At 41.5% G+C, this 18,197-nt stretch overlaps 2 protein-coding genes across 2 annotated transcripts; both read right to left on the bottom strand.

The window, feature by feature from the left end:
• Positions 1 to 6,987: 6,987 nt before the first annotated feature.
• Positions 6,988 to 12,575, bottom strand: LOC117224181 (uncharacterized). Its single transcript, XM_033476933.2, has 5 exons — positions 11,926 to 12,575; positions 11,045 to 11,337; positions 10,109 to 10,349; positions 9,309 to 9,643; positions 6,988 to 8,028 (listed from the first exon to the last, which is right to left on the bottom strand). Exons 1-5 carry the CDS (start codon positions 12,057 to 12,059, stop codon positions 7,730 to 7,732), a joined length of 1,302 nt encoding a protein of 433 aa, XP_033332824.2. The 5' UTR covers positions 12,060 to 12,575; the 3' UTR covers positions 6,988 to 7,729.
• A 22-nt stretch (positions 12,576 to 12,597) lies between these two features.
• On the bottom strand, positions 12,598 to 16,002 carry LOC117224182 (uncharacterized). Its single transcript, XM_033476935.2, has 2 exons — positions 14,804 to 16,002; positions 12,598 to 12,946 (listed from the first exon to the last, which is right to left on the bottom strand). Exons 1-2 carry the CDS (start codon positions 15,708 to 15,710, stop codon positions 12,615 to 12,617), a joined length of 1,239 nt encoding a protein of 412 aa, XP_033332826.1. The 5' UTR covers positions 15,711 to 16,002; the 3' UTR covers positions 12,598 to 12,614.
• Positions 16,003 to 18,197: the final 2,195 nt, after the last annotated feature.

Raw genomic sequence — 18,197 nt, 5'->3', positions numbered from 1 at the left:
TGCTGTTGCACGCGACCGGGGAAGAGAGCCCACACGCACGCAGCACACCACAACGGCGATTTTAATATCCGCGAATGATAAACAAAGTGGTATCTAACGAAGTGGATAGAGGCGCGCCGTAATAAAATTTGTGTTGCGCTTCGTCGCCGTCCGAGCGGAGGAAAACGTCACGAGCGGTTTCCTCCGATTTCAATTAGCCGCGGCGACCCTCCTCCACGCGAGCGGGTACCCGAACCCGAAACGAGGACAGTGAATAGGCCCGGGAACGCTTTCCGACATTTATTTATCGTACGAGGATAGGATCCGGCGTCTCCGGTTCGCTCAATTGACCTCGCTATCGATCCAATTTCGCCGATACCGCGACCCGGATTGGCCGATTGTTTAATTAATTCAGTGGATCGCGGGTAATGGAGGGCTTTCGGCGATTTTCGGTGGAGGGCACTTTTGGGGATATAAATTTAACCCTTCGCGATCGAAAATGTTTCCTCTTCTCTGTTTCAGAAATTGCGGATTTTATCCATCTCTGGAGGAAATGAACAGGCGAATCAGAAAATAGTGATGAAATGTCGAGCAATTAAAAATGTTGATATATTGTTAGGTCATTAGGTCTGGAATGCATAGATTTTATGGTAAAATTATTCAATTGTAGTGTAAAGTATGCATTTCATGGGTTTTACAGTGAAATTATGGAGTAAAGTGTGCATTTCATATTTAATAAACTGATATTAATTTCAGCTTATTAAAATTATTTAACAGAGAAAAGTTACACTTGGCTCCTACGTCGTGCAATCGATGCAGACAATTTTCGTCAAGACAAGAATCGGGGTTTTCCATTTTTTTATGTGAAACGAAACACAACAATTTTCCATGTACATAACAATTCTCTCTATTCTAATAATTAAATAATGCCTAATCGAATTTTCGACGTTGTTCCAAAAAGTGGCAATTATATTAAATATTGATTATAAAATAGAGGAGAAATTTTTGTTAACTGTAACGTTATTCGCTTTAAAAAACGTCTGGCATTTGCTTTTCGGTACAATATATAACGTTTTTTTCTAAATAAATATTATGCATCTGTAAATGTAATCGCGTATGTTACCCTTATTAATTCTAAAATGCTATTCACGCGCTATTTTTTCATTACTATAAAACAATTATAAGATTTCACCAAAATATCAGGCGGCTTTATGGAAATTTCGGGGCACTGTATTTAGCGGATCATGTACAAAATCTTCGTCAGAATTCTAACTCGTTGTTCCAGCGCAGAGGATTAATGTTCCTGATTGTGCAAGAATATTCCGCGGCGAGCATTTCACGGTTTGTTGTGTATCAATATAAAATAATAGCGGTCCGGAAATATCGGAGGCCGTGACATGCACGGGGGAAATCTCGGCGGATCAAAATCGACGGGCAGAGAAAAGAGTGGAGGTGATAAGCCTCGATATCTCGAGCTACACCCTCTACGCGAGATGTAAGCTCCGCCTATCCCTGGGTTACACCAGGACTTCCAAGACCCCCGGCAACCCCCCACCATCGGGAAGGGGGATAACCCAACCCCCGTTCCATCGTCGTTGGCATCCGCGGCATTCCAATTAGCTCGCGAATCAAAAGAGCCCCACTGCCTTTGTGGGGTCTCACCCTACCCCCAGTAAACTGTCTCCTTTCCTCTTCCACCCACCCCCGCGCACCACAGTTTCACTTCTCTTTCGCCGCGGCTCTCCTCTCTCCCACTACCGACCCTTTGTCCTTCTCTTTCGACCGATCGTCCCCTTCTTCCTCTATCCAGCTTCCTGGCGAACTGTTCCCCCCCTTTTCGATTCTTCGGCCGCACTTTTGTTCCGCGATTCGCCGCAAGGATTTTTCGGAAAACAATCTGTTCCTTCGTTACCGATTTCGAATTTCGGGCTTTCGATTTTGGATTGGATTTGTTTGGGCAAGGAATTTCTATGTAGGACCTTTTTTAATGGTTTGGGCTGGAAATGTTGATAATAATAATGGTAAATTATTAAAAAAAATAATGGTAAAATTATTACCATTATTATTATCAACATTTCCAGTGCAAACCATTAAAAAAGGTCCTACATAAAAAATATATATACCCGAGGTTCCGAAAAATGAAGTATAAAAAGGAGATATTATAATAAAAATGAAAAATATATATATATATGTAATGATACAATACAAAAAGTAATAAGGAAAGGTAAGCTAATATAGTGTAGCATATACATATAATAAATATATAGGCTGTCCGTCCGTGAGTGTCCAAGCAATTATCTCCTAAATGATTGAAGATACAAAAAAGTTTAATTTGGTGAGATTTACACGTCGTTGAGTCAGTTACAAGGTGCACGTAAATTATTTTCTTTTGTTTGTCACCTTCCTAAGTTATGAGAATCAACTTAAGTTTTTTGAATGGATCCTACAATAATTTTGGCTGTGCAAATGGCCTCTACTAATTAAATGCGAAAAAATAAGTATATATATTTATTTAAAAAAAAAAACTAACTTGACTTTCATAACCCCGGACGGTCGCAAATAAATAAAAATAAATTACATGCATAAAGCCGTGTAAATTGCTCCTATTAAACTTTCTTGTAATTTCGATCGTTTGCGAGATATTTGCTTGGATAAATACGGACGAACACCCTGTATAGTAAACATAACAAGTATATGTATACAGGATGGGGCAAAACTTTGTTCGCTTTGAATATCTCCGTTGCAAAGTTACTCTGTTCTGTGGGACACGTGTAACGATAAAACAGAATTTTTTCCACGTCAATTTTTTTAATGATATTGCAAGGTCGTCGATGTTTTTTCAAACAGGAAGCTATTCTTTGTTTACTATCGTGTGATTGCCCCGACCGAGACGATTTCAGAATGGTGCTGTACAAGGTAATTCAAAGTCAACAAAGACAGTGTAAAATCACAGAAACACTTTATTACCGCTGGATTTATTTAATTAAATGCTACAATTTTAATGGAATGCCTGGGGCAGATGTGCTGTCTCCTTCAATTCCTGTGCTGTTGTGTTCACAAACAATGTTACCGCAACGAGTGGCAAGAGGCAGACGAAATATAATCATTGTTTGAATGTACAACATTGCGTGGACAAAACATAAAACGTAAGAAAGAATAGCTTTCTATTTAAAAAAAACATCGATGATTTTGCAATCAACCTTGCAAAAATCAGAATTATATTTCATTTGAAGCGAAGCTCGGCAAGACAACAGGTTAGCCAGAGAACTTAAAAAAATGTACGATTTTGCAGGATATTTTTTCTACAGACTTACTTTCAAAGTACGTAAAAGTTCATCTTTAAATTGTGAATTTTTATACAAAATAAAAATGTTCTGCGTCAATTGCAAAAAGTCAAAGTGGAAATTTTGTTTTACCTCTTAATAAAATTACAATTAATCTGATCAAAACATGGCACTGATAGTTGGAAGTTCTTTCGATGTTTTCGCTCTTTTATACTCAATGTGCCTAACCCTGACCTATTTTTATCATAAGTACATGACGGTTAGCATAAAATAAATTGCATATTAGTAAAAAATTACGTGTGGAAATATAATTGAATTACTTGATGTTGGGGCAACCTATAAAACAAAAAAAAACCTTCAAACAGCAGAGGAGAATATAAAAACAATTACCAATGTAAAATTAATCATTGCACCCCGACTTAGGATTACGTACATAGTTTATAAAACATTCTGTCGCATGAACTTTTGATAAATTTCAACCACCTCGCACCCCCTCATGCTTTTTAAACAATCAATATTCTAGTCGAGAGAATTCTATTCTTGGGCAATGTGGGTTCGAGAATCAATGAGAGGTTGCGTTATCGAAATTGATACGGTTGTCAGCAGCGTTAGCAACAAATTAGAGAGCCAGCATTGCATTTCCGATCGATATCCCCGCGCGATAGCGAAGTCCGTACGATTCTCTATCGAAGGTTTGCTTTCTTTGTAGCCCTTTGACATGGGTCGACGGCTAATTTATCACGACGACAAAAGGGGTGCACGTAACGAGCGAATATTAGTTACCAACGTCATCCACGTCAGATTTTTCCATAGCGGAATTACGATGGTTGAGTGGCTCGTACATGTGCGGGCTACGACTACCACTTCGTACCTGTTTCCTCGATTGTCGTTCAGTTCATAGTAACCATAGACACCATGTATTTTGGCGAACTGCTGCGCTGAAAGAATAATCTTGGAATGTTCAAACAACGTGGACGGACCTGTGGGTCGATTTTGAAAGAAGAAAAATTTTCCTTGATTTAATGAAGCCTTGCGAAATATCGTTGTTGACCATCTTGTTGTTGACATTATTTTTCGATAACATAGTGTAACAGTATTAATAAATCTGCATGAATTGCAAAATTCTTTTTTAATCGTTTCATTATTTTAACTCTGATTTTAACTTTGACACAATATATTCATGTCAAAGTCGCATCTCTTTTTAATTATTATTTTTGTTCATACTGTAAGGCGATCACGTAAAATACATAATTAAAAGCGCAAAATCTTTTATTTATCAGTTCCTATACAATTTCTGAGCAGCGTATTGATTTTTTCTTTCAATTCGATATATTCTTGAATTCATTGAATTTTTCTTGTTGAATTAAATTTTACTGTTTCATTTTTGTTCACTAAAGTGTACAATCTATAGTATTTGTTTATAATGTTTACCTTTCTGTATACTATAAGCAATCTATCACAAGATAAACGATAAGATTTTTTAACCAACGCAACAATAAATGATGATTAGAGCGCGGATTTCATGCATTTATGATTAAATAGGTGAACAAATAAAATATTAATATAAAATAATTAAGTTAAAATATTAATATATTATATTCTATCCATTAAAATCATTAAAACAATTTTTTATTTTGTTTCTCTTTTTTGGAGCTGATGTAGACAATGATTACTTTGATCCGCATTTTAATCATTAATTCTCATTTTTTAAGGACGATTCTATAGTATCAACATTTTAATGAGTTAAAAGATAGGAATGTTATGAAGGATTCAATGAACCAATCGAGGAACAATTGCAGTTGCGAATCCGATGGTTTTTCCACGGAACTTAAACGACGGTTTCATCTCGAACAACCCCTCCTCTTACTTCAGACTCACCCCGCAACAAATAATACCCGCCTCCGACGCTCAGATATAATAAAGATATTAAGTTTAATTGAACAAAGCGCGTTCTGCCGGCGCCACGGAAGAGCGACCGAACCTTAGCACGTTATTAATATTTAAACAAAAGCTGCGGCGGGATCCACCGCCTTTGTGGCCCGGCAAAAAGCCACCCCTCCTGCTGCGGAACGAATAAAATCCCAGAAAGACCGTGAGAGACACAGCACTAATTAATTACTGCCGATTATTAGCCGGGAAAAAAGCTCGGCCGACGCAGAAAGATTCTCTCGAGCTTAATTGTTGCCTTATCATCGTCCACTGAAACACTTTGCTTGCATTCCTTCGGCCGCTGGAAACGAAAAATCTTTATCTGTAATTAAGATTCTATCGCCTCAGTGGAGAAACTTACTCTCGCGGACATTCATTTTGCGAATCCATGAAAATGTTGATCTGTTGATGAAATCTTAATGGACCTGCACGTTTCGACAGTAAATTGCTAGCAGCAACAAATTAATAATGAAATATCGTTAACTCTTTGCACTATAATCACGAGTCCGATTCATAACTAAGATTTCGTTGACGATCTACTAAATATAAACATTATTCATTTCTTCGAAATGGAAACGACATTTTTGTTCTTCTGTTATAAAAAAACTGCTAATCAACGTATTTGTGAAATTAATTTTAGTGCAAGGAGTTGATAGGAAAGAACTGCCATAAATGGGATACTACCATTATGTCAAAAATTATGAATCTTTTTCTAATAAAATTATATTTGTTTTGTAACTATATTATGCATATCTGATCACACGTAAATTGAAGCCAGTTAATACGTAATTATGTATTAGTTAATACCAGTTAATATGTGATTATGGCAGAGAATTTTTCGTATGCTTAAAAGTAATATTTTTCAGTTTTTCTTGTAACGTTGTATAAAGTACTGTTACTTTTGACTGAATTTTTATTTATTGCATTTCTTCAAGAATGTTAAAATATAGCATCGACTAGTTTTTTTTATCATAGCAATTAAACCTGTTAAGAAAATGAATGGGAAGAATGTTTATAGATGGAACGCGAATAAATCATTTAGTGCAGTAAACAATAAAGAAAATTTAAAACGTATTAGAAATGTTTTTGAAGATTATTTAGGTAAGAAATAAGAATATGAAGAACAAACATTGTTCAAGAATCCACAAGAATCCTAAATATCTTTTGCCATTGATTATGCCATCAATTTCTAGGATATTTGTTAAGATACTTTTTAAGATATTTTTATTCAGACATTTTTGTTAATTTTCTTCAGTTTCTTTTTATTTGAAGGATTATTTCATGTCATCAAATACTAAAATGTGATATTAACCATAGATGCAAAGAAAGATTTATATAATCTAAGATCATTATATAATATTATATGTACTTACAACCCCAATAAAAAGAAAACAGTACTTAAAAGATTTTAGGACAAAATTCACTTTTAAAAAAAATTAAAAACAAAAGAAGAAAACGTAAGTGAAGCTCATTGAAACTATACATTCATAAAGATCTGATCATTCGAATGTTTCAAACTAGAATTAGGTAGTCGTTTACTTTTTTTTTGTTATCTCATCCTAAACAAAAGTATAGCAGTTCTCTCCTATTTACACGGAACGAGTAAATTTTTGCAAATTAACACGACCCTACGGAAATCAAAATGTATACAAAAAATAATTCAATTTCAAATTGTTTAACCGATACGAGTTTAGAGAACCGTAATTCAAGAACGATTAATTAAGATGCCGTAGAAACTGGAAAACGTTCTGTAAAAGATCGCCGACGTGGGTCAGGATTGAAAGGACAGCAGAGATACAGATTCGAGGGATTTATTCTGTTGCAACATGTACGCGTACGTTGTACGCAGAGAACGAAACACACAGCATTGCGGGTGCCACTTTACGTATATACAGTTGATTTTGTGCTGATGCCGGTGCTGAGGGGGAACGTTACTCGCAGCGAAGACCGCCGTACACACCGAAAACGTATAAGCAAGAGGACATATTGAGAACTCTAGTCGGTTAGCTTCGCCTATATGTACACTCGTGCTACTGGGTGCTCTTTCGAGATCCCGGGCAACACCTACACGGCTCGAGAACAGTTACAAAAATATATATTACACAACGAGTGAGAATTACTGGACAATGGAGCAGGGAGCTGTTAGAGAGTAGAGTGAGAGAAAACGATCGGGTAATTAGTTAGTTACTATGTCGCGGTACATTCTACGGGAAATTTCCGCGCCCCGTCGATACATCCGCGATAAATTACAATAGAACGGGACTCTCTACGATTTTTTTTTTATCTCGGGTACACTTAAAACGCACACCAGTGGGGACAGTGCTCGAACAGGGGGGGGGGGGGGGGACGAAACACGCGTACGAAAATACTTGTACGAGTTCAGAAACGATTTTTTTTTTTTTTGAGGATCGTCGTCGATCCCAGAAATGTCGCATTTTCTAGTCCCTCCACATCACAGTCTCTTCGTTTCCTTTTCCTTTTCGGTGGCTTCACTCGTCTCTCTCTCTCTCGGGGGTTCTTGCTTCGATCGGGGCTGATTAATCCTCGTATCGGGACAACAGGTGCGGCAGGCCGTAAGTGTGCAGCGAACGTTTCGCCCTCTCGTGGTCCGCGGACTTTCGATGCAGCTTCGACAAGGTCCGCGAATAATCGTTCGCCAGCTGCTCGATGTGATCTTGATCCGGCATCTGGTACTTCGTCGGGGACTTCACGTCGCGGGGCTTTCGTTGCTTCGTTGGGTGCAGCGGATGTGGACCGACGCCGTTCGCGAGTTCAGGGTTGTGCCTCAGGACGCAGTGGCCGCAGAACAGCTGATCGTACCTCTCCTGATTCTCACCTTGAAACGGTGAAGAAGTAGTTTAATTAATACTACTTCATCGTCTTTAATCATTTTCATAATAAAAGCGAGGCTATTTCTGCTTCCAGTATGATTTTATTACGATTTATACGATTCTATTGAAGATTCGGAGAAGATCGGGGTCAAAATCGGTCAATTTTAACGCGGTGAAGAAGTAGTTTAATTAACCCCTTGCACTACAATTTTTTCCACGACAGTGTTTGTTAATACTACTTCATCGTCTTTAATCATTTTCATAATAAAAGCGAGGCTATTTCTGCTTCCAGTATGATTTTATTACGATTTATACGATTCTATCGAAGATTCGGAGAAGATCGGGGTGAAAGTCGGTCAATTTTAACGCGGTGAATGTCGCGAAGAAGTAGTTTAATTAACCCCTTGCACTACAATATTTTCCACGACAGTGTTTGTTAATACTACTTCATCGTCTTTAATAATTTTCAGAATAAAAGCGAGGCTGTTTCTGTGATGTGTGGACGTAATAAATTATGGAATCGTAATTAATGTGAATAAGGTAGGAAATTTTGAGGACATAGGATTTGAGCGTGAATTAGTAATAGAATTATTATTGTTAACATTGCATTATACTTTGCATTGAATTGCATTATTATGTCATATTACTGAAATTTTGTGACTGCAGACTTGTAGAGTAGGAAGGATATAAAATATATTGAACAGAGGTGAAGAAGTATTAAATTATAGAATCTTAGGTAAGTAGGTAAATTAGGAAACTTTATGGGCATAGGATTTCAGTGCAGACTAGTAATGAAACATTGAAATTATACAATTGCAAAACAGAAACGTACTCTGAAATTACACGTTTCTAATGTAGAAAAAAGATTTTAAAATTGCACACTGTTAATGTAAAGAAACCCTATGATCCTACACTTTCAATGCAGAAATCTGAAAATCCGTGGTTACACGACTTTAATGTAGAATAGTTGCAAGTTCTTGGACTGTAGCATTCGAATGTAGAAAAGCTGTGAAATTTTGAATAAACGTGACAAGAGAATTGTGACACTACAGAATTATATAGCAGAGAAGTTACAAAATTTTGAACAAAAGCAAGTAGAAGTGAAGATTAATTACAAAAAATTCTAGAAATATACAGCAGATAAATTGCACAAATTTTGAGATCATAGAATCGCAGATCAGATAATAAGTGATATCATGGTATGACAACGCAGCGAAGTCTTGGATTTAAAGGATTTCAGTGTGGGAGACCAGTTAAATTGGCAGAATAATCGAGGCGGAAGTACCGATTGGTCCCTTGGTAGGAAATCCCGTGCAATTATTGAATCTGCAGCTGTTTCTCAAAGGCGACACGGGCTTTTTGCTCGACAGGCTACCGCAACGATGGCACTGTCGCGTTTTGCCGAGTTCCGCCTCCAAAAGCTGGTCCATGTCCGGTTTGGTGCGGGCTCGGCGACTCGGCTGGACAGGCAACGACGCCGTGTCGTATCGAATCGGGTCACCTCTCGACGGTGACCAATGATGGTGGTCCATCGATCTTCTGATTAAACTTTTCATTGACGTTGGGACGAAGTCTTCTTCTGATAAGGGCTCGGGAACCTCGTGCTCGTGCTGGTAGTATCTAATTACCGGACGGTGCCTCTAATTAACCATCATCAAGCCTATTGTACTTGAATCACCTCGCACATATATCGCACTGAATTAATCTTAAAAAAATTGCAATCCTTCCAATACTTTTACACAAATGAAAAATACATTTCACACATAGGCACTCTCTATACTAAATTATTTAATTAAACATCTGCATAAACTTCAGCGAATGCGCAAGTTACGAATAAACTTCGAACTTTATAGACTAATCTCACGATTTTTATGGAGAGTAGAAATCATGTGATATATTTATATTTATTATCAGACATTTAACCTGTCATTTCCTCGTAAGCAAAAACGTCACAAAATGATTGTTAATCCAGTTTCTGGGTTCTATTTAATACAAGTGTGCCCATCGTAAATGCACTATGCAACATTCAAGTGTTCCAGTCGTCGAATAGATAGTTTAAACAGCTATAAAAAAAATTGTAGGGACCTTGGGGTTGGCGAATGACCTTGGCCCACAGCCAGGACACGCTGCGGACAGCGTAGCCTACGTGGATCCTCCTGCTGACCGACGGTTTTCCATCGTAGTTGCCTCAGCTCCGCCTCTTTCTTACAGGCTCTCTGTGCTCGATGAGGCTGCGGAGATGAGTCAGATTCCTCTATCTCGTCGTCCGCCTCGTGCTCGCCGTACTCCTTGCTTAGGAATTCATCCGTGTCCGCGCGATCATCCTCTGTCGAATTAACTTGAATTAACCGACCCATTTACGTCCCGACCCGTCCCAATTTTACAGAGCATCACCGCCGAGTTTTTAACGTCATCTGTCAATCTCAATTTTCTGCTTGAGTTAATTTTTTTTTTAATTAATTGCCATGTAAGTTTGCCCATTAACAGTGACAATAATTGGCAATAATTTGTTTACCAGTCTCCACGCGTACGTTTAGAACGTGAAAGCATTCAAACAGCATTCGCTATGATAAATTTTGATCCGCTATGATAAACTTTACAATCTCAGTTTTATTAACGCTAAATCCATCGAGTCGATCGAAACGACCGGTTTCTCATTTTTCGTTTCAAAGTGGTTGAAGTTATAGAAATTTTTTCATAGAAAATGACTGAACGAATTCGTTAATCCAACCAAACGTTATAATAAAAATAGCGACAAGTCTAAATAAATACAGTGCTTACTTTCGTACTGATACATGTTAATTACTTTCAGGGCTCGACAGGTTTAGCGTTGATGAAATTATTCTGATTTTTTAGGAATTTTTGTGGTCGATTTTCAGGTCTTCACGTATCAATGTTAAGCTAACAATAATGCATAATGCAGACGTTCTATTCTGCCGAAGCTTTCCCTAATATTATATTTATAATAATTCTCTTAAGACCACCAAGACGTTGACCGAATTTTCAGCGCGCAATTAGTACCTTCCTCATCCGCATACTCCACGTTATCCTCCGTCATGTTCTCCAGCTCGTCGTCGACGTATTTGAATTTCTCGTTGTTGATCAGCTCGTCCTCGTAGCGAATTTTCCCCTTGTTAGGCACGTTGGAAGGATAATGCTTGCCTTTGTCGAGTTTCGCGTGAGTCGGATGACCATCGTGCGCTGCGTCGCTACTGTGAGGTCGTACGCATTTAGTGTGTAGCGGTTTCGAGCAGACGTACCCTGGCTTGTAAGACGTCGAAGAGGAATAGCAGCTCGTCACAGCCTCCGGAGTCCTTGAGAATATTTTCGCAACTGTCTATTGACTGTTCTATGGTCTAACACGTTAAACGCTATGCCGGTATCAACTTCAACAAATAAACATTATATAATAAATATTGTATAAATGCAGGGTGTCCCAGAAATGTCTCGAAATCCAGAAGTGGGAGCTTCCTGAGGCCATTTGAAGTAACTTTTTCCTTTGCGAAAATGCAATCCGCGGCTTCGTTTGCGAGTTATTAATGAAAAACAGTGACCAATGAGAACTCGCAAAGCTGACGCAACGCGGCCGAGCCAACCAGCGCACGGTACCCAGTCCCGCTCATTGGTTCGGCCGCCTTGCGCCGCCTCGCGTCAGCTGATCTCGCCTCCCATTGGTCACTGTTTTTCGCCAATAACTCGTAAACGAAGCCTCGTATTGCATTTTCGCTAAGGAAAAAGTTACTTCGAACGACCTCGGGAATCTCCCACTTACAGATTGCGAGACGTTTTTAGGGCACCTTGTATTAAATCGCAAATCTTTCGCCCACGTGCGAAAGCGTTTAACGAGTTAGGTATTTAGAAATTGAGAAGGCAGTAGCTTGTGCCATTTAATCGGTGCCTACCTTCCGCTCCTGCTAGTCGAAGAATACTGCACCTTCTTATTCTGGTAGCCCCTGCACGAATCCGGCAGATTCCTAGAGTTGAAGAACGACTGGGACATGTTGTTCTGCTTATGACCTTCGGCCGACTTCATCATCGCGATTTTCTTCGTTGAACGTTCGAAAATTGTCCACCGTCGCACCTTCTCGACAAGAATTTACATATCCACGCGGTGTCTCTGTCACGCACCCTCCGACCGGTACATTACTTCTTTCAAGAATCAACGTAGCACTGAGGGCACCAATTTTCTTTCATAAGTGTCCCTCGGCAAGTCTATAATCAACTGGCACAACTGGAAACTTCGGTCATCAGTACTCGAGTTCTCTTTCGCGTCAACTGTACCGGCGGCAACCGGAAGATCAGCTGCTCCGGAAGATCCTCAATCGCGTCCCTTTCCCGAGGTCTACGAAGCAGTCTGTCTCCTCAGGATCAACCGGAAAGCGAGATCACCGGAACCCACTCGCGAGAAAATAAAACGAGAACTGTCTGGACTTCCGAAGCGTCTTCTTGTCCCCCGAGAGAATCGTCCTCGGAGAGTTAGCCTAACCCGCGGTCGCTCATTTCTGGGATCGAAGAACGGCAGCAGCGGCGACACCAAGGAAGGGGCGAGGAAACGAAGCGACGGTTCTTGGTCGGGAAGCACCGGCTCCTTTCACCATTTGTCGGTCTCGTTGCTGTCCTCGTGCTCCAACGACGAGTTCAGCGTGCGCTGGAACTCGTGCACCCGTTGACTCTGCTGCTCGTGATGGTGTTTCCGCCACTTGATCCGACGGTTCTGGAACCAGACCTTCACCTGGGCCTCGGTCAGCCTGAGCGCGTGTGCCAGGTACAGTCTTTCAGGGCCGACCATGTACTGCTGCCGCGCGAATTCACCCTCCAGCCGCTCCAGCTGCTCCGCCGTGAAGATCGTCCGCACCCTCTTCAGCTTCCCGCCGCCGCCTGAACAGGAGCTCGAGTTTCCGTTCTTCGCGCCGCCTTCCTGGCCTGCAATTCGTAGTGCGAATCTCTAGTCGATTTTTAGCAAGACGCGACGGTACAACAAATTCTCCCCAATTCGCGATCAGATTGGGCGCAAAAATGGACAATTTGGGAAGAGGGGATACGATTATTAATGCTCGAATGATCGTATCTCCTTTTTTCAAATTGTACTTTTCTTGTGCGCAATCTGAGCGCGAATTAGGGAGAAATGACTGTACGCCTAGACTCTACTACTATCATCCTTGCGACGTTGTTTTCTGAGAAAATGTTGATCCTGATCTCTGATCTATACAGGACGAGTCTAGGAACTGGTGAGAAATTAATATTTTTTAAAAATACTTCACTTTTTTAACGGCGAGTACGATAATGATAAATAAAACAGCATCGTCGCGTCGACGTAGAAAATTGTATATAAAATATTTAGAAAAATAGTAATTTCTTTGTCATTGTATCCTAATGCTTTCTTTTATCCAGAATGTTCTAAACTCTAGAATCTAATCTTAAGGTCATCTAGCACCCAACATAGTACTCGAGAAGTACAACCCTGATTTATTAATAAAAGAAAAATGTATTAATCTTAATAGTTGCGAAAGTTTAATCAATATTACTACAATGCAAATAAACAGCGAAACTGATGCTGCTAGCGAACATGTCGCATAAACTATTATTTTGTAATTGTAGTGTGAAACTGTGTTGTTTGCAGTGTCAAGAGTGTTATCCTGAGATGAGAATACCTATTATATTTTCAGTGTATAGTAAAAGTATTGTTTTACGTTATTTTAATGTGCAAACGAGTTTTCTTTCTCATTCAGTTTCAGTTTCAGAGTTTCATGTTTCTTTCTCAATTGATTTATAGAAATGCGAATTAGTTCTTTAACCGCCACGTTTGATAATTTAGATTCGACGCGTCCGATGGCTGTTTTGAAACAAACAGAAACCTGTTACAGGAATATATTAAGTTAATGGGAAACAATATTGACATTTCAATCGGACTATTCGAAAGTTTAGAAACGCTTTGGAAACGCGTTTTCATTAACCGGTCCCTGATTACCGAAACTTTCTGCATTAAACTCTGCCTAATAAATGCAATTATTTAAAGTCACCCCGAATCGTTCGGTTTTCGATTGAACGATGCACAGTGATGAGCTCGAACAATCTATTTTGACTGCAGGCTACAGAAACTTCGAATCTCGCGAATCGAAAACCAAACCGGGGAGAATTTGAAGGTTACATTAAACCATCGAAATATAATTAACTGTATGCTTTCTTACAACTTACAGCAACAACAGCTGCGCCGTACGAAGATGTCTGAATGCTGGCGGTACAATTACCGAACCGTTCGAGCTCGCGGTCACAAGAAAATTCTGTCGCGAACAGAAATTTGCCGAAACTTGAAAATAAAATCGATACAAAAATTTTCTCTAAATTGTGCAAGACTGAACGGCCATTTGTTTTTGCGCCGGTGCTCCTCTGAAGTCAGCAAAGTTTCGTGCATTCGAAACTGCTCGCTACGTCAAAGCGCGAGCAAAGATTTACAATTTATTTTTAACGCGAGATAACCAAATTTCGTGGATCTGTTAACATTCGATCGTATCAATTGGCATTTTATATCAATTGGCATAATTCGAATAAGCCTTCCACACTTTCACTTTTGTAAATAACTCCAGTTTACAGTGATTCATGCAGTCTCCTATAAACAGTCTCCAATTTAAACAATCTATTACAATAATCCTCGAGAGAATCAGACGCTATCCTCGCGCATTCGCGCTATTTAAATCGAACATTAACGACCATAAAGTCTCGAATCCACACGGTGCAAAGAATCCAACGGAATGAAAAAACTGAAAAACAATCAAAACGTACCTTGATGCTTCTTGTACTGTTGCTGCTGTCCCCGTTTCTCCCTGGGATTGTTCCTCAGACCCAAGATAGCGTCGATAGTGAACGATTTCGCCTGTTGTTGCTGTTGTTGCTGCGAGTGCTGCATCTGCGTGATGGAGTGCGGATGGGACAGCTGCGAGGACAAATTCTGAGCGGTCAGATCGGTGCCCATCAAATGGGATCGTCTCATTCGCTCCAACGCGATGGCCTCGATATTCTGATTCCTCGGCTGAGCCTGGATATTCTTGTACTCGTTGTGCTCGAGCATAGGAGGATTCTCCAGCAAGCCGGCACCGCCGCGGAGTCTCTCCAGCGCGAAATTCCCGATGTGACTGTCCCTCATCCTGTCCAGCGACAGATTGAACTCCTTCATCCGGTCCAGGCTGTAATTCTTCAGAAGCCCGAAATCCTTGATGTCCTTCTCGGAGACCGCGAAGTTCAAATCCTTGCCGTACCTGTCGAGCGACAGAGCAGCGTGGGCGTTCTTCTGTCTGCCTTCCCGTAGATTGAACAGAAGATCCTTGGCCGACGGGTTCTTCGATCTGCACAGGCTCGAGGTGTCCAACGATTCTTCGTTCTCGTTCGATCTATCCAGAGGATAAGCCATCTCGTTCAGGCCGCCGGCGACGTAGCCTTTGTTCAGCGTCATCGGCAGATTTCTAGCAGCGTTCTCGAAGTCCTCGAACTGGATTCTCGCCGGGTCCAGGCCCAGGTGAAAGTCCTTCGGCTCCGGGTTCTCCTCCTTCGATTTCTCCACCGACAGATTCAGCTCCTTCACCCTTTCGTAGTCCTGGAAGGCTCTGAGCTGCGACTCGGAATGGCTGGACTCGCTCCTGCAGTCGGACAGGTCTTCGACGGTGAGGCGTCCCGACGGCTCGCCGGCCTCCATAGTCGTCCTAACCTTGTCGCGGTGGATCCGGTGTATCGGTATACGAAACGGAGTATTACGAGGAGGCCACTGCGATTCGCGGCGCGAGAGCGTCCATCGTTCGCGAAAAACTGGAAAGAATCCTCAATCACCGAACACCCCGGCACAAAACAAGGCTCCAGGTCGGAGCCCGCGCACAGACATCACCAAGGCCGACGGGGAACCAGCCGGGGAAGCGGGTCGTCCCGAGAGGGTCCGCGTGCTACACGGGAAAAACACGACGAGCCGAACGGGAACGGGAACGGGAACGATGACGAGGGCAGCTCCGAAGGATGGCGGAACCGCGCTGGCGCTGCACAGCATCCCAGGATAATGATGTCAGGCACGAGGATCACCGCTATCAGAGAGGGTTGGCCGGCAGGACTAAGGATATCCGGCTAATGATCCCGTACGTGACGAGGGGGGTATTCACCCGGCGGTGTGCAGCCACCCCCCTCCCTCCCCCTACCCCTCGCTGCCTTCCCGCCGCACCGTTTCGCCACTCTCCTAACAATCACTACAGGGTTGCGTTTCACCTCCGCAACCCCCAAATGGACCGCAGAATACCCCCTCGCCGCGGTCAATATTTTTTCGTTCGACGAAGGAAGACCGACGCGCCGCGAACCCTAGCGACCCCATTGGCCAACGGCTGCCATCACCACCGACCCGGGACACGCCCCCGCGCCGGCATCGTGGGGGTTATTTGCGGGGAGTCTGTTACTTTTTTTCCACCCTCCTGCCTCAAACCATCCAGCCACGATCCGGCTCTCAAGACCCGCTCTTGCTCGCTAGCTAGCTAGCTAGCTAGCTAGCTCGCTGTCGTTCTTCCTCTCCGGTCCTCTCTTCCAGTCCTTCCGCCAGCCAACCCCTACCAGAGACCCATTAATAAGCTTTCCCGTGTAGACCAACTCTCCACCGCCCGCACCCTCCTCCCTCCTTCCTCCCCCCCGCCCCGCTCGCGTCGTTCCCTCCTCGACAGTCTCTCACCGACGATCCTGCACACGTCCGAGACACTTTCGCAGAGCAACGAAGACGCTAGACAGCGAAGGCGTCTTCCTTCCGACGATGTCATCCGCGTCTAAGACGTCCTGGTAATTAGGTGGGGCCGGTCTAATGATGATGAGGTCGTTTAATTTTGTCCCGGTGATCTTTCTTGTCCGCCGGATTGAGACAGTCGCCGCTGATGAATTCACTTGCGCGATGATTCCGCGGCCACGCGGCCGATTTCATGCTTCCGGTTTATTTGGCTTGGTTCGTGGTTCGTGCCAGTTCGGATCGTCGTTTTTTCGGTCCGACGTTTTGTGGTTTTTGTTAGGCTTGTTGCGGAGCAGGGGTGGTTTCTGTTCGCTTTTATAATCTGGTCTTGTTCGATCGGTTCGTCGATGAAGCAGCGATTGCGGTTTCGAATTGGCTTCAAAGTTACCCTCGATTTTCACTGTTAGCCTTGAGAAAAGTATAAACGATTATGTTTTTAAATTATGTTACTGTTTGGATGTAAACAGATTGTGCCAATACTGATATTTATCCACTTCCAAATGATTAAATTTAAGTCTGTTCATCATTTAGATAATTTATGTTATAAATTGAAAATAAAATAACTTTGCATGAAGCAGAGATGAGCAAAATTCACTCGATCGACGAATAACTACATTCACTCCGCTAAGAATACAATTTTTATTCGCTATTCGCGAATGGCAATTCACCCTTCAATTTGTCCCATATTTATAACGCATTAAAAAATTGTTCGAGAGAAAGTTATACCATTTTAGGTGGGAAAGTAGGCTATAATTTATTATAAAACGGAGAACAAATGTCTAATGTCTTTTGAAATTATTCAACGGAACTTCAATGGTTCCTTTAGCCATTATTTTAGATACAGGTGCGCCATTGCGATCAACGAATAATGACTGAGAAATAAACTATTTTGATTCGCAAAGACAAGTAACATTTTAGTCGCAAATTCGAATAGTTTATTCACGAATAATTTATTCACGAACAAGGTGATAGTAACTTATTCGCAAAAGCTTATTCGCGAATCACAAATTAATCAAGTATTCATTCAGTCGAATAATTATTTAGATAAAATAGTTATTCGAATAATGCCGAACACTGACCAAAATGTATTACAGCTGGTCTTACGAATACATATTTAAATAGAACAATAACATAATGTATCGCTATACATCGAACGCGAAGGATCGAATGCATTGTAACGTGTCTCAGACATGGAGCAAATACGGTTTGCCTAATTGCCCCTCTCCGGTCTGAAACTTCATCCGCAATCCCCTCATTAGACGTTGACGGGTATGCGGGAATTTCACTACCTCGGAAAACCTCTAAGAAGCTTAAGCTCAAGGGCAACAGCTTAATTACGTCAAGGTTTTACGTCGCGTTCACTTTTCCCACCCCTCGCCGTCGTCTTACATGGTTTCTTACTCCCGCCACCCATCGTCTTGTCATACACCATAC

This window comes from Megalopta genalis, chromosome 13 (genome assembly GCF_051020955.1).
Source record: "Megalopta genalis isolate 19385.01 chromosome 13, iyMegGena1_principal, whole genome shotgun sequence".
NCBI lineage: Eukaryota > Metazoa > Arthropoda > Insecta > Hymenoptera > Halictidae > Megalopta > Megalopta genalis.
This window is presented reverse-complemented; position numbering and strand designations above follow the sequence as displayed.